This window comes from Pangasianodon hypophthalmus, chromosome 9, assembly GCF_027358585.1.
Source record: "Pangasianodon hypophthalmus isolate fPanHyp1 chromosome 9, fPanHyp1.pri, whole genome shotgun sequence".
NCBI lineage: Eukaryota > Metazoa > Chordata > Actinopteri > Siluriformes > Pangasiidae > Pangasianodon > Pangasianodon hypophthalmus.
Genome location: NC_069718.1, coordinates 16,568,809 through 16,592,168, shown reverse-complemented (window position 1 = coordinate 16,592,168; position 23,360 = coordinate 16,568,809). Strand labels below are relative to the sequence as shown.

Sequence of the window (23,360 nt, the reverse complement as noted above, 5' to 3'; positions counted from 1 at the left end):
CATACAGACGAACTATAATTTCTATATCAGTACACTCAGTAGGTTAAATACAATATAGGATGTCACTTCATCATATCATATTAGCCTATCAGCTAGTCTATATAAATATTTCCAAGAATTTCCCACCTCATAGCAAATATCCTAGCTAAAAAAAACTCAGGAGTCTAATTTAGTTATTAATAACATTCATATGCTAAACTAGCCTATATAAAGGCTTAGGCATATTAGAAGTGAATATGATTCAAATAGAGACAATTTTGCCGAAATATTCGATTCTTGACGCAGGAGAGTCGATTCTTCTGAATCAAAGAGTCGGTTGTAAGATCGATTCGGGCAGGCTTGGTGTCCCGGGTGCAGCGCGCGGCGCGGGGAGTTGTGCGATGGCAGAGCGGGGCGCAGGGAGGACCAGACGCGGGGAGACGCGGCCACCGAGCAGAGCTGAGAAAGCATGAGCATTGCCACACGGATACAATCAATCAGCCCACAGCTTTCTCAGAGCATTGTTTTCCAAAGGTGAGTCAATATACAAACAGAATTATACTAACTGCAAGGAAAACTTGGAGAAACGATACATTCTCCCATACAATCTCAAGTCAGAGTGGCTCCTGCACAACACTGGTGTAATATTGTATTTCTTATTAGTGCATTTTATTGATTTGATTTGCATTCCCGTTATCTGAAATCGGGGAAGCTTAAATAAAAAAGGTGAGAGATAAGAACCTTCTCCAGGAGCAATAGATTTATGGTGCTACTATAAGTTAAAAAAAAAAATCAGTTCAATTATTTTCATGTGTTAATGTGAACCTGGAAAGTTAAATCCTCATCTGCACTCATGTGAAGTTTATTTCTTCTCTGCATTCTGTAGCTGAGAGCAATAACAGATGGCTGTGTAACCTACTGACTGGGTGCCTTAGTGAATTTGGTTGAATATTGCAGTGACTATTGGGAGAGGGAGGGAAAGCATTTGGGAACTTTATCACTGTCTGTCTGAAGTACACTGTGTCACACGTGTGGTTTCTTTATTAGAGGGCAGAAATAGATGCAGCTATGGAGAGAGTATGAACCCAGCAGCTTTAAAATATTAAAGCTGCTGTAAAAACTGAGGCGACGCAATGTCATGCACACATGCTGTACTGAGAACAAAATATTTAACTTTTATTTGACTTGATTCTTTTAAAGACAGCAGACAGTTTCACATTTTACTTTCATATGAGCGATTAAGCAGTTATTGTACTTTTAACAACCACAATAAAGACAGAAACCTCAGTCAAACTAACTAAAGTCAACCTGTGCAGTTCTGCTCTACAGCAGAGAGTCAGGTAATACTAAAGCACTGTCTTTGCGTGGCTTTGCAAATGTTGAGCACTGATCTGTCTGATCAGCATGAAAGCTGCAAAGCATAGAAAATAGGACTGAGCATCAGTCTCTCTCTCTCTCTCTCTCTCTCTCTCTCTCTCTCTCTCTCTCTCTGCAGAACAAAACGTCGCCTCTGAATGTTCTAAAGCAATTAAACAAGAGTTCCAGGAAATATTTACTTCTTTAAAAAGACTCCTTCCAAATGCAAGAGGGAATGGTCAGAGTCATAAAGAAACAAATAAATTGCAGTGGCTTCTTCACAATACAAGTGTGCACTATTTATGCTAAGCAGGGATGATAAAAATATAGTCCAATAGGTATCTGTGCAGATATGCTCTAAACTATTTATGCATATAAACAAACCACTGATTTCTTCATATTGGTTTAGGCAGACTGTAAAAGGCAGTCAGGACAGCAGAAGGAAAAAGACATCAGGTTTTGTTCCTTTGGGAATGACACAGCATTCAGCTCATGTAACTGAAACAGTTACATGAATGAGAGCCTTTGTTAGTCAAGCTCAGCACCACAGGTTAAAGGTTATAGGCTAGAGGTGTACAGTACAGTGTGATCTTCTGATACTTCAGTGACAATTTATTCAATCAGTATGGTATGATTGTTATGCATACGATTACTCCTTATGTGTACAATTTATATGAAAAATGTTCAAACTTAATGTTGTTTAATGGCATAGATTATTTGCTTTCAGTTTGCTTTCCTTATCATGGGCCCCACTTCACACATTGACCTTTCCCCTTAACTTCTTCTGACTCTTGACTCTGTCTAGCTGCCTCAGTGTGCAGTGTGTAAAGGGCTTTCCTGTCCTATGTTTATACCGACTGGATACACCATTCTATGAAAACCACAGATGTGGAGCATAGAATGTGTTTCAGCTATGTTTCATTCATGTGTGCTCCGAGGAGTCGTACCAACAGACTAGCCAAGGTCATTGTAATGGCTGGACATAGGTAGTACAGGATTATGTATTTATATCAGCACAGTGTAGTATTCACTGATGGGTCTTTTTGTTAACTGATAAGTTGACATTTTTCTGTTTGCTTAAGGCTGTTAGATATTTGTCTTCTAAAATCTTCCTGCAGTACCATATATCAGTTTGAACAAAGATGGGCAAAGAGGATGTAGTCATAATAATACATCTGCCATGTTATCAGTGTTTGCCTTCTGATATTATAAATGATATCATTCGGGTAGGTATGACACTTTATTGATGAGAAAAGGCAGTACTGTCTCTTAGTTTAATTTATTTAAAAAGAAGGTAATGGCAGTGTTGTTTGGACCACATGGGCTACTTTGCAAAGTGTCATCATAGTCAAAAAGAAATGATGTAAATGTTGGGCATTCAGATCTGTCAGCTGATGCTGTATACTGTAGAACAACAGTTCTTACCAAAGTTACATTTGTCTTGTCAATGTAAGCAGCTCACCAAGGGAGAAAAACATGCTCTGACTGTCACCACTTTGTGATGGTGTTAAATGGTTTGCTGCACACAGGAATATGAAAGCCCAGAGTTTTATGTGTTCGGGATTCACACCTGTGTGCCAGAACAGAACTGAACCTGGCATTGCACAGAGTGTACAGCCTTTCATTTCCAGAGGTCAGTTGTCCTTTGAGAGACATTTTGGATCGATTTCCCTGTTTCTCTCTCTCTCTTTCTCTCTCTCTCTCTCTCTCTGTCCCCTTTCTCTCTATGATTACCTGTATGAAAGAGCTACTGTGTAGCAGGAAGTTGTGGGAGAGTCAAGAGAGGCTGTAGCGTAAGAATGCCCTATGCCCAATCTCAGAGATGTAACTGTAACTCACACCAGTGATGAAGAATAGCAAAGCACACACTGTTCTTTATACACAGAGAAGCAAATAGGTCATTTCACTTTCTTTCTTTCTTTTTTTCTTTCTGCTTTGTGTCATGTGATCATTGTTGGTGCACAAAGAGAAACACAAGACATCACACTTATATTCACATTTGCCTTTACACATATTCATTTGGTGAAAACTTTTAACCATACCATCTGGCTATTTGAGGACTCAGAAGCAGCAGAAATATTGCAGAACTTTGTATGTACCAAATAACTGGCAGTAAATCTAAGATAGTTATAGGAAGAAACAGCAGATAAATACAATAGCTGGAGTAAAGGAACCATGCCACACTTACAGTGGTGATGCTGCAGTCCTTAGGACCAGATTTCTGCTTTGATTATCAGGATAAACACTTCTTGATGAGATCTTGAAGATGGGAAGTTTAACTTGTTACAGTCTGCTCCAATCAAAGACTCATTAGACATACGTGTGAGATTTTAACATACCGGACTCAAAATTCACTATTAGGCACGTTATATTAGGTAGGTTGTCCAAACAGCTAAAGTAAACTATTAATGAAGAAGGATACATTAAAAAAAACTGTTGCATGCATAGAAGAGTCTGCAATAAGCTAAAGTTAATAAGTGACAGCCATTGGTTGCAAAGGTTTAATAGTGAAGTTTTAGTGTTTTAGGTTTGTGCGCCGTGTTGGGAGCTCTGTGAATTTATTTATTTGGGGCAGATTTGGGGCAGATTGTAAGTTCAAATCTCAGAACTGTATTATGTACTATTTCTACTATAATTTGCTTTGTACAAAAGCATCTGCCAACTGAATAAGTGTAAAATGGTAAGAGAAGCAATGAGATGGGAATATCTGTTCCAAATGAGAAAGAGACAGTGATAATATAAACACATATGTTCGAGGTACATAGTCATCACCTGATGTGACTTGGCCTTTTTGCTCCTCCACAACATCCTGTAGGATTTTCCCAAGACTGAGGAACAAACCTGAATGGACTGAGTAAGTCACAACTTACTTTGAAATTTTGTGTCAAAGTGTATATTCATGTTAGTGTTCTTCACACAAATGCGTTACTGTTTGAGGGCCATTTAAGTTTGCAGAGAACTTTACTTTCCTTCAAAGTAAGCATTGTTGGATCCTGACCACAAAATGACCCTTTTGTAAAGAGAGCTTGAGACTAAACCTGGAAAATGATGAGAGAACTGTGAAGAGAGGCTGGGCCTATGATGAAAGAGGAGTGAGAGGATGATCAGAAGAAAGAAAGCCTTATTGATTGCCGTGTGAAAGTGAAATGACTAACTGAAGCCCTTCATCATGGTAAAATCTGTGAAAATCTGTGAAATCTAGACTCTGCCTTTGACAACTGAATCTCCCTGGACAGGCTCTGTTTGGACAGATTAAGCTCGTGGCTTTTTTCCACATCTGATACTACTTTGAGTAGTCTAAAGACTGAAGTCAATCTGAAGTCTAAAGATTCTGAATCAAATGTACGTTTAGTATATGTAGTATATACGAACGTTTTTGGAAAATGATTGTGATTCAATAGCTTGTATAAATCCGTTTGGGAGAAATGAACAAATAACTGAATTGAAACAAGTATATAGAATCTTGGCTCCTGTGTGGCACAACAGAAAAGCATTTTCACTATCACCGGGAGATGGTGAGTTTGAATCCTGACGATGCCAAGGCCGAACATGGCCAGAAGCCAAGGGAGCAAAATCGGCCATGCTCTCTGGATGGGAGGGATGGCATTAGCGTCTCTCCCCTGTCATTCACAGCAGCACTAGCCAGTTGCAGGCATCTGTGAGCTCATGCATACAGAGTAGTGCAGATAGTACTTTCCTCCATCTAGCCTGTGATGTAGCAGGAGCAGCAGTTCAAAAAGATGTAGTTGGCTAGCTTCACATATCTCAGAGCCTGGTTGGTAGTGGGTGTATGATTGGGGAGAGCTGACTGGTGGTTTGGGAGTTGGCAGGTGACCAAATTGAGGAGAAAATTGGAAAAAAGAAAAAAAAAATGAATCTTTGTACATAGAAGAATATAGAATGAGACATCTTTGCTAATGCTTGTATAATACCAACTGTACTTTATAGTGAATCTCTCTATCACTGGGTGTGTCTTTTCTTTTTGACTTACCCTTATGTCTCCATCTCTTACAGCCTTCACTCTATTCACTCTTTTTAGGCCAGTGAAGAAGGGCAAGCATGTGCAGCTCTCTGAGTCCTAAGCAGCACCCATTTGGCCCAGGCCTCACTGACCTGCAGCAGTACAGTCTGTGGCTGGCCAGCAGACATGAAGCCAGCCTGCTGCCTATGAAGGAGGACCTGGCTCTCTGGCTCACCAGCATGCTGGGTAAGTAGGGAACAGTATTCTTGGATGTGTTGGTCACAGTGAGTGACTTAATTTTATTTCGTGTGGGTAGTAATTTGCAGAAACCCATGTCAAGACTGATGAAAAGCATATTACCAAGAATTTAAGGGAGAAAAAAAGAGGAAGAAGACAATAAATTTAAGTCAGATGTCCTTCATCATCCTGATGGTATCTAATGTTTATTTCGTTATGGAATTTGCATTACTAAAGTAGCCACGCAGCTCTTGTCCCATAGTCATGCAGGAAGTCATATGATTTGCATTGCTTACAGCATGTCCTTTTGCAGTGTTTACCTTAGTCAGGGTCACTTGATCATTTAGGTATATAGTGTGGGTCGTTGTGTGTTTTTAATAGGTAACAAGCATGACAAGATTTATTCTTTTTGACAGTTTGTATGGAGCGCTGCTAGACATTTTACTCAATCGTGTTATCATTTATTAAAGTTTCATCTGTTTTTAGCATCTGCATTACATGTCTTTGTTCTGTTATCTGTGAACGCTTACACTGGCATCATGGGTGGCTGTTGTGCAGAAGATTGTAAATCATGTGGGAACTGTTTAAGCTATTATTATAATTTTTTAGTAATATATTATTCCATATTATTATTGATGAACGCTATATATTACTGATTCTATAACATATTCTTGGCAGCACGGTGGTGCAGTGGGTAACGTTGCTGCCTCACAGCTCAGGTAACTGTCTATGTGGAGTTTGACATGTTCTCCTTGTGTCAAGGATTTCTTCTACATTCTCTAGTTTCCTCCCACCTCCCGAACATATGCTGCTAGGTGGATTGGCTATTCTAAATTGCCCCTTGCTGTGAATGTGTGTGTGCATGGTGTTCTGTGATAGATTGGCGTCCTATCTGGGGTGTATACCCACTTCACATAGGCTTTAGATCCACCACAACTCTGACCAGGATAATGCAGTTACTAAAGACGAATGACTGAATTACATATTGTACTACTGTGAGAGTTTGCTCCCACATTCTTGTTGAAATATCTCCATTTCCACACATTTTGCAGCGTTAAGTTGCTTATTTTGACTGCGCTCAAAACCAGTAGTGATTCAGAAGTATTGCACAGATATTACGAGAAGAATGGTGGTGTGTCATAATGCTGGCGCAAGTGTGTGTGGAGTGGGACGTCAGTGGAATGTCTGGCAGTAGGCAGGTTGTGTACAGCCAGCAGAGGCAGAAGCAGTGCTGCTGGTCTGCCTGGAGCTGATGGAGAAGAGCAGTTACAATGGACCACACGAGCACCACAGCAAACCACACTCTCCTCACTGCACTCATCTTGAACCTTTGCATTCATTAGTGGTGTGTGGCTACCACTAATGTGATGTGAAAGCAGATATCTGTCTACAGATGTGTGTAAGTAGAGTGATGTACGAGCACAGCTGAAGTGGCTGTGACCGCTCAGTAGGAGCTGCTGTGCAGAAAAGGCAGATTTCCTGTCTATGTCTCAGCTCTAACGATATTTATTTCTGGGAATTCTGCTATTTCTGGGATTTATGTGTTATTTGCTGTAGAATTTAATTAATGCTAAATTGGATTCATGACGTACTTAGTTTGATTTAAATGTGTCTGGTTCATGTTTATAATAGAAACTCAGCTGGAGGCTGGCATTCAGAGCTCGTTTTTGAGGCATGGTATAGAGTTTATTTTGCTTTACTGTATGGAGAAAGCATGAAGGAGGGCACGAAAATGGAGGGGATTTTATAAACTCTCAGTTTCTCTTTCTGCTCATGGTTCTTTACTTACCACATTTGGAACTCATTAAAGCATCGAAACCCCCTCTACCACTACTGCACCCCTCTGTTTTAGAAACAAAAAAAAATAGATGAAAAAAAAATACTCTTTCCACAGAACCCCCTGCCACCACCTCCTATTTCAGGGTGATATAACTGAGAAGGAATGGTCATCTGGAAGCCAGTCAAAACCAGCAGCCACATGTTGATCAGTATAGTATCTGTGAGCATGTGTGTGTGTTATCGGGGCTACCATGCAAAAAAGCGACCAGCTGTTTTCTGTTGAGGCATCACCACTGCTGTTTGTGCTCTTTGCACCACACTGATCAGTTCGCTTCAGCTATTGGCTCAATACTCCACTACATTTCACACTTAAATAACCCTGACCTGCACATAGATCACTTCATAAGTTCAGGATTTATTTAACTCACCAAAATGGCGAGTTCTGTTTAATAGCATTTTTTAAAAATACTTTAAAATGCTGAAACCATGCAGAAAAATGAAAGCAGGCATCTTTTTGAGGTTTTGTTTTCTGATTGTTTATATTCCCGGCTTTCTTCTGTCTCCTTTTCTCCCAGGTGTTGAAATCACAGCGGAGAGTTTCATGGACAGGTTAGATAATGGCTTCCTGTTGTGTCAGCTGGCTGAGACACTGCAGGAGAAATTTAGGCAGAACAGTGGAGAACTGTCACCACTTGGCAAGGTACTTTCTCTCTATCACTCACCTCTGTTTATTTAAGTACAGCACAGCAAAGACATCACATTCAGTCTCCATTCAATAGACACACATATGAAATTTTTATTCTTTTTTTTCTGGTTTCTCTGATCTGCTGTAAATGAAATAAATTAATGAAGAATGCACACTGAAAAATGGAAACTATCAGTGACAACTGATGTCTCCACAATGCCTGGCCTCCAAATTCCAGATCAGAAAATCACATGCCTTTCTGATTAGCATTCATATCCTCTATCTTCAGCTCCAGGGGAACCTGAAACACAGACAAAACACTGACTTATTAGCCAAATGACATCAGCATTTTTATCGTCACTGTTAAATCATGTAGAATTTCTTTTGCAGATATTTACTGAACCAAGCAGCTCTCGTGTGGAATGGAACAATTCACAGCAGTATGCATTTACGAATAAACCTTGGAGTGAATACAATAATTCTGTACTTTTTTCAAGGGAGTTTAGGATTTCTGCTTTGTGTTGTGACACTGCACATTCGAGCTTCATGTCCTTGGCAACTTGATTATTATGGTGTATAGTATTTTATAGTAGCATAGTGACTCCTTACAGAATTTCAGCTGATCACATGTCAGGATACTGTCTAGCAATGTGTTCTGTGAATCATAGAGCACAGAATATTGTTGGACTTACGGCATGTCTTGGATGATCTTAAGTGTTGACAGGACAGGGCTGATTCCAATGTATCGCTTTCAGGTGGCTGATGTGTGTCAGCAAAATCTGGACATAGCTGGACGTTGCTCTCTCACACAAAGACTTTTGTCTGGAATTGTGGATATTTGCCATCTCCTCCTCAAAACTCGCCATTGTGGGACGATGAACTTCGGAAAAATGCTGAGCGTGCTGATTTATACAGAGCCGGCTAACGATATCAAGGAGTCGTTAACTTTTTCCCCAAAATTCCCCCAGATGGGAAAAGCATTAGGGGCGGTAGATTTTTGGTGGTAAATTAAGGAAATATTTCTGCTTTTGTTGGCTGTAGCCCATTTTCTTCAGAGGCTTCACAATGGTCCTTTTTGCTGGTTATGACTCCCTACAGTTTAGCTAATAGAGCCTCTTAAGAATAGCAGAACAGAGAAACTACACTGTGCAGGTCATTACTTCACACAGTACTATATCATATGCACTCTGTGCTTAAAAAGCTTTATCTAGGTACAGTGTATTAGCAGTGATTTATTTTGCAGGCAACTTTAATAACATAACACACTGGTGTGTGCATAACGTAAGGTACATATTGCAGAGCTGAGATTTCTGGGGGACAGAATTAGGATTGAGACCATAACTTGATGGAGGTTTATGCCATTGGAGAATCAAGCATATGACCTTAAAGCTGACAATCAAGAGATCAATGGAGGAAAACATTATTTTTTCAGACTGGCATGATGCATCATTCAATATAATAACAAAAGCATTGCATGAATTCATGTATGTATCGGTTACTTTGAAAAACATATCCGTACAAAGCCATATTACCTCCCTGGAAGTTAATTATGCATATGTGTTTGGATACATTTATTTCAAACAGTAAACATGGGCTGATCACTTTATTTTAAGTCAGTGCAGTTCTCCAGCATCATCAACACATCTGAACTCATCTGATGAGGGGATATATATATGTCTACATATATATATATATATATATATATATATATATATATATACACACACACACACAGTAACCAAATTTACAAGCTGGGAGTGGCTGAATCTGGGTTTTTTTTATATATATATATATATACACACACACACAGTACTGTTCAAACGTCTTAGGTACATGCAAAGAAATGCTGTAGAGCAAAGATTCCTTCAAAAATAATTCAAATTAAATGTTTCTACATTAAAAAAATACTATAAAGAGCAGTAAACAGTAATAAATGTAACAAAGCCAACATTTGGTGTGACGATCCTTCGCTTTAAAAAAATTAGTAGTCTCAGGTGCAGTGTGTGCAGTTTTATAACTAAGTTAGTTGGTAAGTTTTACTGAGCATCTTGCAGAACCAGCTACAGTTCTTCTGGAGACTTTGACTGTCGTACGTGCTTCTTATTTTTGCAGCAAAACCCAGCAGCCTTCATTATATTTTTTTGTCTGAAAAGTGGCCTCTTACGTAATATGTCTTTATTGACATACAAAAATTTTTCTGTAACATTAAATTTTGTGCTGCAAAAAAAATGTTTTTGTACTGACTCGTTAATGTAGAAGTCATAAAATAAAAATCTGTAACAAAGTTTGTACTAAGAAAAATAGGGTGCCTAAGACTATATATATATATAAGACTATATATATACTAAGGGATATATATATATATATAGGGACAGAGAGCACGACATATATTTATATATATAGGGACATATATTTATATATATAGAGACATATATTTATAGGGACAGAGAGCACGAGCTAGTCCTTGCTGGGAAAGCTTGCTGCTTCCCACAGAGAAAAGTCTGGGAGAGAGGAAGAGAGACATGTGTATGGAAATATTTGAGGTCATGACTCCTGAGGGACAGAATGAGAATGAAACGACAGATAGAATACTGGAGTCTATTGATTATGCATATCACGAGAGAGTGAGAGACCAAATTTACAAGCTGGGAGTGGCTGAATCTGGGGGTTTTTTTTGCATTTGTGTGATACAAGAAGAAGTGGGACTGGACTAAGGAAGTGAGTTGAATGTTACATAAGTTTTTTAAGCTTAGGAAAGCTTAGTATTTTACTTTCAATTGAGCTTAATTGGAAAACCATTTGTTGTCTTTAATGTCTTTAAAGGGGATATACAGATCTGGTGCTATGTATTGGTATCTGGCTCAGTACTAGTCTGAAATACTGAATCCAATCCGGTATTGGATTGTTAATACATTTTCCTATCTTATACACTGATGTATTTTAGGCCATGAACACGTGATTTAGACTGACCCATCACAGACAATAAGACACCAGCTGTCTTATACCATTGTGTCTCTGATACATTTATATCTGAGCAATAGAAGCTTTGAGAGTCAGTTCACTTATTAACGGCGATGCCAGTATCAGATCAGTATCAGGTGTCATCCTGTACTCGGAGCTCCAATGTTGTTATTGTATTGAAAATAGACATCATTAGATGGGAACAAATCTAGACACTGATGCTTTGTTCTCCCCATCTATGACCTGAAGTGACAACAGAATGTCAGAAGTCCTTGTCTATTTATCAGCACAATACAGTGCTCCTCTTGTCCCTATCCCTGGCTCTTTACCTGTTTATTATGTAATGACCCTATTCATAAATGCTGTACTTAATCTTTATTGTGCCTGTATCTCATTTTAGTTAAGATTTATACAGTTGAAGCAGGAATATTAACAGGCGTAAGGGACTGGCTATATATTTTTGTACTGTAACACTCTATTATAGTGCCAGCACATGAAAAGTGTTCCATATAAGTAACTGTTCCTCAACTGTGAAATTGGTGCATAAAAAATAAGCACATCAATATTGTCACTGTATAAACTCTAGCTGGGAGGATTAAAATTTTTATTTGGTAAAGCCCCCTGGAGAGAAGAACAGCACTGAGTCTCCTCCTGTAATGTCCAACAAGATTGGAGAAACTTGTAGAAGGATCTTGGACCAAAACTACAGGGTGTCCCAAAAGTCTCCATATGTAGAGGAAATGAACACTTTTTAGCAAATTGTAACTTTATTTACAAAACATCTTCTACGTGATTGCCATTTCTTTAACACGCACACGGAGTCGTCTCTCCCAACTCTGGCTTCCAGTTTGGCAACAGTGTCGTGTGTGATGTGCTTGCCATGTTTAATGTTAAAGTCCATTGCAACCTTGTGACAGCTTCCTGATCCAGCCATGAGAATTATTTCAATATGTTCTTCTTTTGTCAAAGGCATTCTTAAATGCTATCTGAAAAAAATATATATAAACTAAGTATGAAAAAATTTTGGAAGACATTTTGCGAAAAAGTATTAATTTCCCCTATTGAGACTTTTGGTACATCCTGTATTTTATATTCTTACGTTTCTGTATGTGCATGTCCCTCTTCAATTCAAACCACAGGTTTTTAGCAGGGTTAAACCCAGAGATTGACATGGCCATTACAAAACGCTGAATTTGTCTGAAATTGTGAGCATTTCTGGTACTGATTTTGATGCATCTTTGGGGCCATTATCTTGGTGAAAACCCATCTACAGCCAAGTCATAGCCTCCTGACAGAGGCATCTAGGATTTAATCTAAAACCTCCTGCTTCATAGTTAAATTCATGATGCCATCAATCTTTGCAAGACCACCCTTTGACCACCAGCTGGAAATCAGTTCCAAATTATCAATGTTACCCCACCTCATTTCAGACTTGGCATATAGTGTATATAGTAATCATTTTTTCCAAACATATTGATGCTATGTAAAAATAAAATAAAAAAAAATTATATCAGTGCAGTTCTGAATCTGTGATTTTTGGATTTTTATTTTAACCGACCTCCTCACTGTGCAGAGGGGTAAGTGTGTTCATGCATCTAATTCCCAACAATTTTTTGTTCTAGACTTTTGAAACTTTTTTAAGATTATTGCTCCGTTATACGATTTTTATATCAGTTGTCTAGGTCAATAACCATCTATCTGTATGTTATCTTATATGATGACAAAGGAATTTGTGGATACCGAGATCAATTAAAAAAGTATATTTGTTTAATATAAATATTATTTAAGGGTATCAATAATTTTGCTTCATATGTTTTTAATTAAAGGAAGAACAGAGTATGATGTTTTGCTAGCAAACTTTCCCTTTGTTCAATGGCCACTTGATGGATGCCAATAATTTCCATAGTAAAAACTAATAATACAAAAAGTCAGATGGTGAACATTGATTTGTTGAACATTTCATAGAAAAATATTACTGAATGCTGCATGCTGATGTGGTTGTGGGAGTCTGTGGGGGAGCAAGAAAGATTTCTGGAAAAGCCAGAGAAAAATCTGATCCATTGTAGACTGCATTCTTTCAGCATGATCTCACTGTACCTATCTCAGACCCAGACACACATATCCTGTAGGCAGGCATATGCTACATAAATCTCATTGTGGGTGAGGATATGTGTGTTAAATGACATTATACTTCCAGTTCCTGGTAATCCCCCTTCTTGCCAAGCCCCCTGTTTCCCTTTGTCTTCTGTCAGGTTCAGTATTGATCACTGAGTAGAGAGTAGTCGTGATCTCTGGCTTTGTAACCAGAGCTGTGGATGTTGGGAAAGAGATCAGACACTGGTCAGTGATTAGACCCTGAGAAAGTATGCTCAGGCAGCAGGGTTGTGTGTCTAAATAGCTAAAGTGCGTGAGAGGAGAGAGAAAGTAAGAGAGAGTCAAAAGAAGGAAAAGATGGAGGAGGACAGAGAAAAGGAAAACAGGTCTAATGATCTAACATGAGAGAACTGGGAAAAGGGGAATTCTGATGATTCAGATGTCAGCAGATTCAGACAGGAGCCTATTTAAAATTAACTGCACACACTTAAATCTAAAGACAGTTAAAGACAAAGATTTTGTGTAAATTATTTGTTTAATGTAAAAGTGAAAAATAATGTGGGAAGGGTTGCAAGTGTGGACAGGTTTAATACAGTAAACAAACTATTCCACATTGATATTTTTGTCATTATGAATGTTTTAGTATTTCCTGTTAAATCAAAGTTGTTGTTTGAAAGGAAATTCTTTCTGATTGATCAAACACATGACTGAAAGTTTATCTCTTTCAGCCAATCCCTAATCGGAGGATTCCATGTAGAGCAAGTGCCCCGTCTGGCTCTTTTTTTGCCCGAGACAACACAGCCAATTTCCTGTCATGGTGTCGAGAGGTGGGCGTTGGGGAGACCTGCTTGTTTGAGTCTGAGGGACTGGGTGAGTAACCTTTCCTTAGATGAAATTTTACACATTTGTAGTTTAGGTACTGTAGCTCAGGATCTGGCTTTTTGCATGCTGGCCCTCTAGAGTTTTGTTCTTTCTTTCTTTTTTTTTTTAATTTGATGATACATAGGATACCATAGGATGGAGCTTGGTGGCATCTTACATGTGCAGACTCCTCTTATGATGTATCTTGGCTCAGTGCTAGCTTTAATTGTAGCCAGACCTTCTTTTATATCTAATGTTGTGGGATGATGATGTATGATGCATTCATGATGACATATAATGTGTGAGATGAAAAATTCACGCTAAATCGAATCCAGCAGCTCTGACTTTGTTTTAATATTTAAGTCTTTCCAGTGCCAGTTGTAGCAGTGCTGGAGCAACTCTGCTGGCTCAATAATGCTTAAAAAACTAAAACAAAACAAAAACATGTGCAGCCATATATGTCCTGTATCATAATTGTGAAACATATTGACACTGAACCATATTTGAATTATACCATATTTTGCGGTGAAAAGGAAAGTCCCTGCTTTTAGTGATCAAAATATTATCTTTGTATTCCTGATATTATTAAACCTTGTCCTGAGACAAAGGGCCCTACACATTTTGACAGTATTCCAGTATATATTTATTGTACAGTATGAAAACTGAAAAACCATTAAGACACTAAAACGCCCCAGAATTGAATTTTTGAGCTAAAATCTGGTTTATACACCATGTGCCACTATGACTTCTGACCCATAACAATATAAATTGTCACATACATAGTCTACATTTGTTCAATGGCTCCATTACTGATAAAGCACACTTCATCAGCAACTATTGATCACATACACCTTCTAAACGTAGCAGTGGAATCTGACTGAGAGGTTGTACAGAGCAAAGGGGAGACAATTCACTCTCAGCAAAGTGTATAGAGATGTTTTGTGTTTGGCTGTGGCACAGAGGAAGTCCTTGTGTTTCTCAGTGTCCTCAGCTCAGGGATTTTCTGAGCAGCACACTGTGGCTGGCAGTGTGTATGACAGAAAGAGAGAAAGAAGTGTCTCCTCCTTTCCAACCTCCTCTCCTTTCTGTCTGGGATGGTGAATGAACCTAATTGTATCATGCTAGACTCCCAAATCTTGTCTCACTCTCTCTCAGTTCCTGTCACACTCTCTTTCTCTCTCTCTCTCTCTCTCTCTCTCTCTCTCTCTCTGTTTATCTCTAAACTGCTATAAACTCTAGTTACCTTAGAAGTCAGTAAAAATTAAACCAGATTTTCTCTTTACTCTGGTTCTGTACATATATTCAAGACAACTAGAGTGCATAATAACAGAAAGAAAGAAAAAGAAAGAAAGAAAGAAAGAAAGAAAGCATGAGATGAGGTGAGGTAAGGAAAGTGGGGCAGGCAAACTGATTCCTCTGAATGCTCACAGTTTTTCCCTTCCAAATTGCAGTTACACAGTGAATTCTTTGTTTTCTAAGTGTGTGTGTGTGTGTGTGTGTGTGTGTAAGACCATGTATTTTTGCGAACAGAGCTTTGTATCTTTATGATTTGAGTACTTGGCTGCTTTTATCATTCCTTCTTCATATTAAATGGTCTAAGTGACTGACTCTCTCTGGACTCTCAGATCAGTGAAGGTGATTCCACATGTGTGAAATGAGCTTTATATGCTGGGTTTTTTTCTTTTCAGTTCTGGTCTTGGGCCATTGTTCAAGTACAGGCTCCCTGAGGGTTTCCTTCCAGCCAACTGGCTTAATATTTCAAAATATCCATATAGATCTGACTATGTAATTTTAGACCTTTAATCTTTTATTCTTTTTTGCTTCTTTCCTCCTACTTTATTTTCTGCTGAGGTAGATGAATGCATGTATGGAGCTGGCATTAAAATCAGGTGGGATGCACTATGGTTTGGAGGTGAATTGAAGCTTGTCATGTGTTTACTGCATGTTGTGCTGTATCACCTGATCATTACTCCGTCATGCGAATGAATCATGACTAATGAGGCATGGAGCATTTAACAAATAATAGATGTTTTGTAGGGTTATAAACATAAAATTTTCATGCATCTTCTGAGGCAATATTGCCACATAACAGGTTGGATTTTCTATTAACATACACAGAATTATTAGCTTTGACACCTACCTGAAAATTTCAGTTTTGCAAAGCAGTTTCTGAACATTTTACTTCTGGGATCTTTTCGTAGAGTGGCCAATCTTTCAAGTTTTCTGCATGCTCTGAGAATTTTTTTTTTTAAATGTAAACTCTCCAACAACATTTTAATTGTATGGAAGTTAATGTAAACGTTTCCATAATGTTATTTTATGTCTTAAGTGGGAAGGTTGTGCAGCAAACAGTTATTACATCACACACCCTAACCCACTCAGAACCTACTGAATACATTAACGAACCTTCTGATGATTCTCTGTTAGCATTCTCTGTTCGCAGTGAGTAGAATGTTTTATCATTGACATGTGCTTCTTTAAATCTCTCCCACAGTGTGCATTTTCACCACCATAGTGTACATACTTATTTTTCATTCATCAGCTTCTCACCATCACATTACTGCATTGTTGTGCTGTTATTATGTGATGCATAATGTTTGGATGTTTGGGAATCTTTGAAATACCTGGACAAATGTTGAAAGATTTGTGATTTTTGGTTGCTGTTGTCTGGCCTGCAGTCTTGCACAAACAGCCACGTGAGGTCTGCCTGTGTCTGCTGGAACTGGGGAGGATAGCGGCTAGGTAGGTGAAATATACTGTATAACGCTTTTTGCAAACCATTTGCTCTGCCTCATAATTCACCTATGAGCACTTTGACGAATGGATTTTTCTATGTCAGGTATAAGGTCGAGCCACCTGGGTTAATTAAGCTGGAGAACGAGATTGAGCAGGAAGAGAAAGCCCCTGAGCCGCCTTCCTCTCCCGTCTCTCCCGCTCAGGGCTCGTCCTTTAACAAAAGCTCCTCCTGCAGGAAAAGCACTGGCAAGCTCCTGGATGACGCCGTAAGTATGACATATAGCTGCTGGCATTAGCCGCGAGGAGAGCTATTACACTGGAATATGCAGTATGGACACTTTAATTATCGTACATTACACATAGATTGTTTTGTTTGCTGTACAAATTCCCTAAATAGTTTAGAACTATAACTGAAATTGATGTTTGCTCAGGTAAGGCACATTTCTGAGGAACCTCCCTGTAAGTGCCCTAATAAGTTCTGTGTCGAGCGTCAGTCGCAGGGCCGCTATCGTGTTGGAGAGAAGATACTCTTCATTCGGGTGGGTACCTACACTATATACTGTATGTGCATACTGTATGAGTTACTTCTGTTATATGGAGACCTTGGAATTATAATATTCTATCTGACTATCAATTTTAAGATATTGAGTCGTAATGATTGACCCTCCATAAGGTCAAAGCAGATAATTAACTTTTTATAGACTTTGAAGATATTTGGTGTAAAACATCTTACATATATTCAGTGATGCCAAAAAAAGGATAAAACTTTAAATTTCCAAGATATCGATATGACTATCTCACTCTTAGTCTGTCTGTCTGTCTGTCTCTGTTCTACCTACATGTACATTAGGGGTGCAATGCAGTGCCACTCTCTGTATGTATATCTGTGCTCCAAATACTCATATCTGTATTTGGTTTAAACCCAAAGTGGGCATGGCCTAAATTGCAAGATTTATTTTTTTTTTTTAAATGAACTGTACCATTATGTCTCCAGAAACACTGTAAACACTGGGACAACGCCAGAGGTAGAAATGCCAGCGCTCTCAGCATGGTCTTTGAATTTTGGCTCAGACAGTTTCTCAACCTTAGCTCCATCACTGGAGTGCATAATTGGTCTAATCTGGACATGTGTGCTGGATTGTTTTCAGTCCCACTTGTGCAGTTATTATTTTAGTTTGTTTTTGTCTGTTATAATTTGTAACAAATTTAGTTGGTTCTCTGTCCCAAAATCTAAACAAACTAGTAAGCTAATTTAAGCCCCCGCCACTCTGATCAGGCAGTTACCAAGGATGAATTTATGAACGCTGTATTTTCATGTTAATGACCGTGGTGTTTCTTTGTCATTTGAGCTTGACATCTGACTACCTGCCCGCATGAAAGTAAAAACCTCCTGCTAATGCCTTGTTTCCTTGCATCTGGATCCCAGTCCAAATGCATATCTTTAGTTTCAACCAGATACTCTGTGGAAATTGAAATGAGCCATCAAGTACTATGTAAACAATTTGGAATATTCAGTGAGCAATTTGGAACTTATTATGAATTAGCATGATCGCCATCAGGATAATAAAATCATTTCAAGTCAGCTGATCCCTAACCCCAATTTACTGGTTCATAGACCTCAGTTTGAGAAGCATTCATCTTAGACATGTACACAAGGAGCATCCCACAACAGCACACATGCTGCCTCCACACTAATTGAGATTAGTGAGGTATCGCCTAGTACCCATGGGAACTCCGTTACCTGGCAACACAGTACCAGCCCTCACACCCTAGAGAGAGTGGATGATTTAGTACAGAATATCCTCTGCATGTGAGTGTTTGCTTTCTCCCATTATTCTCCTCAGTCCTAGTTTAACAGTAATAGACAGAGTGATAATGGCCCAGTGGAGAGGAGATGAGAGTGAAGAACATTGTCCAGGCTTCAGAGCAGGCAAATTGGCTTCGTAAATCTTTAATGAAGTGGAGGCGAAATAGCGACAAGTCTGTCAGTACAGACTGCACTGGACTCAAGTATGTGGTATGTGGTACTTTGATCTTGAAGGGGTTTTGAAGTGGTGATGAACTACTAAACATAGCTTAACAAATTGTTAAGATGCAGAGATATTTAACAAGCGTCATCTAACATTTCTGCAGGAAGCCAGTTTTAATCACTTCCTAGCCTTCTGTGCGTATTTACAATGAATGTGTCTTACACTTGGTGACAGCCCATGCACCACTTATCTCAAACAACTGCTGAGATATCTACTCAATTATCTACTCAGATCTCCTCAGATCGGTGTAAGATTAGTGTGTTGGATGTGCACATATGCTCAGAAGAAACCAATTAGTTTAATTCTGCTGTCTGAGGCATTTAAATTAGGAGCGTGACAATTTACATGACATTTATTTATTAGTCAGACATTCATTCAAACGACTTATTATTTAGACAGGATGCACTAATGTTCAGTTTTAGTCATTTTAATAATTTTGACAGACATGTGGATGACTGCTGTGCACCTTTAAGATGGTGTGTTGGTGTGTTTTCCTTATGATTTTCAGTTAAAAAATATTTCTACACCACACATTCTCTTACTGCTATTCACCATTTTCCACGTCAACTATAGATCATACGGGACATAATTAATGTCTGCTTTCTATTCTGTTTAGTTTAAGTTTTTTTTTTCAAGTTTAACTACAATAATCATGCTCAAAACCATATCTCATTTATGTTAAGAAATTCCCTTCTCCTTAAAAAAATCATAGAATACATCACCACTTCTAACTGAGAGATTTTCTATCCAGTCAGGTTTTTGTGCTGCTTAGAAACCAAGGTCATGTAATTTGCGATAAAATACGACCTTGAGTGGCTCATGTCTGCTACCAAATGACATTCATGATGTTTTGTGCGATAATATACACTCCCTCTCGCATTCTATTGCTTAAATAGAAGGCATAGACATAGCAACATTGGTCATCACCAATTCATATAATTCGAATAGAAATTGAAAGCCAAATTCTTTGAATGCCTCCTATTGAAGGACGGGACTTTTTTGAAGTCTCTGAGAGAGGTTAAGTAGGATGTCAGTCTATCTGCCGTTCCTTTTTTTCCTTCCCAAGCTACATTTACTGTTGCAGACAGCAATTAAAATTCAAACCTTGGTGGATACCTGGGCTGAGAAGTGGGATGAGTAATGAGTAAAGTGTAATGGGGACAGAAGGAATGGAGTAAACTTCAGTAAAAACACCAAACGTGCTGTCAGGTTGAATGAAGCTGTGTAAAGTGTGCTGCTCATTTTAAAAGACATGCGGACACACTTATGACTTTAGGTACCTCTCAGACAAACAAATAATTTAATGGTAATATGTATTGTTTGCTTAAACTCCTAGAAAAAGATTAGACATGGAAAATACTGATAACGAGAGAATTGACCTTCACTGATAACCTTCTCTTAACATTGTACTCTGCTGACTGTGTGTGCACCTTCATGATGTCAAGTCAGTATACCAATTCTGCAGTGCAAGTCAATTACATGTGACAGCAGCACCCTGTGTGTGTGTGTGTGTGTGTGTGTGAGAGAGAGAGAGAGAGAGAGAGAGAGAATCAGATCTCTTCATTGCTGTGACTTTGTCTCTCCACCCAAAGCCTATTAAGTCGGTGAAGGCAGAGCCTAAGGGCTCGTCCTCACTGGAGCCCTCATGGCTGTCTCTCTCCCTCATCGCGTTAAGCACCTTATGAATGTTTTATGTTACTATACCACCCCAGGGCAGTATAAACACATTTCAGTGTATTGAAAAATAGGCTCTATGTTGCTTTGCTCCTTCGTATTGCCACTCTTGTTGTTTGTTTTTTTTTCCTATTTCCCTCTGGCTCTCACTTTTGATAAGTTGTAGCTGTTCTGATGCTTGTGTTTTGCTGGGTCAGCTCCTTTATTTCAAAGGGACAGCTACACCAGAGGGGAAGAGTGATGGCTTGTCATTTTTTGCCCTTTATAAAAGTTTAATCGGGTCGATCGGTGGCAGTTTGGACTTGTTTGCTCATGGAACAGAGGAACTTATTGCTGAGGGTTTTCAACCTGCCACAGTGTTATTATGAATCTTATGTTATCAGATAATGTGCTTAACTAGCACACACCATATTTATGAAGTTTGAGTACATTTCAAATTGTGCCTTTGAAGTTGTAATTTACTGAACTGTTTAATGACACTGAAAGGCAGGGATTCAGAACAGAAAGATTGTGTCCAGTGTTTCCACTGGGAAGCACTGTGCTCTGGATCCGCCATGTCCCTGACCAGGATAAAGTAGTTATTGATTAAATAACTAGTTATCGTAGTAGTTATTCATTAAATGTATCATACAAAATATAACTTTTGAGGTTCCTCTCAAGGTTTCTTCCTCATATCATCTCAGTGAGTTTTTTCTTGCCATTGTCGCCTTTGGCTTGTCGTTAGGGATCTAAATCCTGAGTTCTGTAAAGCTGCTTTGTGACAATAATATACAAATAAAATTTAATTGGTAGGTTGTTTCATACAAATATGTCCTTCTCCTGACCCGTGTGTTCCTTTTTTATTTTTTTTTTAATCATTTGCTGTATATACTAGCAGTTTATGATAGGTGAGTAAATGTGTGGCTGAGGGCCCTTAGGGACTAGAACCAATAAGTGAGAAGCCTTTCTTTCATTCACCGTCTGCCTTATTGGATTCAGGATGACATTGCCATGGCACCCAGTCCTGAGAATGTGCCTTGGGGTGCACCAGGTGACAAAAGCTAAAATTGGGGTGTGAAGAAGTGAGTGGAGGTGTTGAGAGAAGAAAAGTGATTCCAATGACTGATTGTGTCCACATTCAAAGGATGAAGGTGTTGGTGTTTGAATGTTTCTTGTTTACTTGGTATCATGATGTTTCAATGGTTATAGAGAGATTTGGTGAGATTCTACACTTCTACTTGGTGAGAGTTACACTGGTTACATGGTTAAGTAAGATCCATGGCCCTGGGCTATGAAAAATTGGAAGTCCCCTTAAAATGATTTTACATATGTTATAGAAAAATGACAACAGTGTAATGAATATGCCAGTATTAAGCAATAAGATGGTATGTCTACACTAATCTGATGCAACAAGAAAACGAAAAAGAATACAGACAACCTGAACAGGGCTACAACCTCAAAATGACAACTGCTTTATTTTGTGCTCCCACCCCAATCCCCCGGTCTTGCTCGATGACATGGATACACGTGATTTGCATGATGTAATTGGCATGATGAAGATTCAAACTTTTTTTTTTTTTTTAAATACCTGTGTGATATAGTGATAAAGTGATATAGTGAGGCACTATGCTGGATCCCATACAGCCTATAATGTGTCATTTAAACGGTATTTAAACCCTTTAAGCATTAAGCATTTTCTCACTGATCTTTCCATTTCAATAGATGCTGCACAATAAACATGTGATGGTGCGAGTAGGTGGCGGCTGGGAGACTTTTGAGAGTTACCTGCTGAAGCATGACCCCTGCCGTATGCTGCAGATTTCCAGAGTGGAAGGCAAAGTGTCACCCATCTCCATCAAGTCCCCTAGCATCAAGGACCTAAGCCCTGACAGCTACCTGGTGGTGGCGGCCCACTACAGAAGTAAGAAGTAATAAAGGCCAGTGACAGATGAGGAATATGAGAAATGAAAAATAGGCTTTGAGGTGAAGTTCATATCACTTATATATGGCACTAACGTGTAAAGTAAAGCTGTTAGTTGGCATCTGTCTAGCATCCATCATGTGAGGCTCGAACCATTGGGATCCAGTCATTTATATCTGATGCAAAAACATGCTAAAATATACTCTGGACAAAGCAATGGCAATCTCAAACTTTATTTCTGAGCTTTATTTTTCTTGCAAATTGTTATCAATATGTAGGCTGCTTGTATTAATATAGCTAATTTAGCTAAATTGACACACAGTGTCTGAACAGTACAGCAGGGCTGAAACACAGACTGTTGGTTTTAAGGGGAGAGGAACTGGAAAAAAAACACAAGATTTTTATTTGTATATTATTTTTGACATCTCAGAATGCAATTTGATAAGTCAAAGATGATCACTTATAGCCTGGGATTGCAATTCATATATGTAGTGTAGATTCTGTTGATTTTTTTGTTGTTGTTGTTGTGTTACTGCTTTTACTTTCATTAGCCGAGATTTCTGCATAACTATTGCTTAAAGTTGACTGATGTACATACATTTACATTTTTTCCTCGCAAAATGACCAACATTGTCATAACTTCTTAATGTATAAATTTGCAGTATTGTATCATATCTCAATATTAAGCAATGTTGTTTTCTCTAGAATTTGTCCACTTTATAGAAAATGATTTTCTTAAACACTTTTAGATGATGACTTTTCTTATTGTAAGAACAGATATAATGTAAATGTAATCACCTTTCTTCTATGCAAGACCAATCAAACATGTGAGCTGTTAATAGAATTTGATGTATGTCTGGAGTAAAATAAATCAGCAAGCGTTTCAGTGTTTTTATCCATGAAATTAAAGTCATTAATGTTTCTAGAAGTACTGTGTGTACCATGACCTGTACTGGCCAAATTCACATTCCTTCCCACTGAAGCTTGATTGGTTGAACCTCATCCCAAGAATAGGCTCCAGTTGCAAAGCTGTCCTACAGTGTCCTCTTCTGGCTGAAACCTTTTCACGTTTTACGTAACAAAAAATATGTTTTAAATTACTTGTCA

General features: G+C 38.5%; 1 protein-coding gene across 4 annotated transcripts; it reads left to right on the top strand.

Moving 5' to 3' along the window:
* Nucleotides 1–347: 347 nt before the first annotated feature.
* On the top strand, nt 348–23,146 carry LOC113529473 (growth arrest-specific protein 2). Of its 4 annotated transcripts, none has more exons than XM_026918675.3 (9): nt 348–513; nt 4,151–4,189; nt 5,375–5,542; nt 7,888–8,012; nt 13,781–13,922; nt 16,592–16,655; nt 16,753–16,915; nt 17,081–17,188; nt 22,055–23,146. In XM_026918675.3, exons 3-9 carry the CDS (start codon nt 5,395–5,397, stop codon nt 22,262–22,264), a joined length of 960 nt encoding a protein of 319 aa, XP_026774476.1. In that variant the 5' UTR covers nt 348–513; nt 4,151–4,189; nt 5,375–5,394; the 3' UTR covers nt 22,265–23,146. The 4 variants fall into 4 exon arrangements, with proteins under 4 accessions (XP_026774476.1, XP_026774477.1, XP_026774478.1 ...); XM_026918676.3 differs by having other exon boundaries at nt 5,350–5,542; XM_026918677.3 differs by lacking the exon at nt 4,151–4,189.
* The last annotated feature ends 214 nt before the right edge of the window (nt 23,147–23,360 follow it).

Excerpts from the sequence above, each read along its gene's own strand:
- LOC113529473 (XM_026918677.3), top strand. The coding sequence starts at position 5,395 with ATGTGCAGCTCTCTGAGTCCTAAGCAGCACCCATTTGGCCCAGGCCTC. Across the intron at positions 16,656-16,752 it reads CTGGGGAGGATAGCGGCTAG|GTATAAGGTCGAGCCACCTG; the intron begins GTAGGTGAAATA and ends TTTCTATGTCAG. Across the intron at positions 16,916-17,080 it reads GCAAGCTCCTGGATGACGCC|GTAAGGCACATTTCTGAGGA; the intron begins GTAAGTATGACA and ends ATGTTTGCTCAG.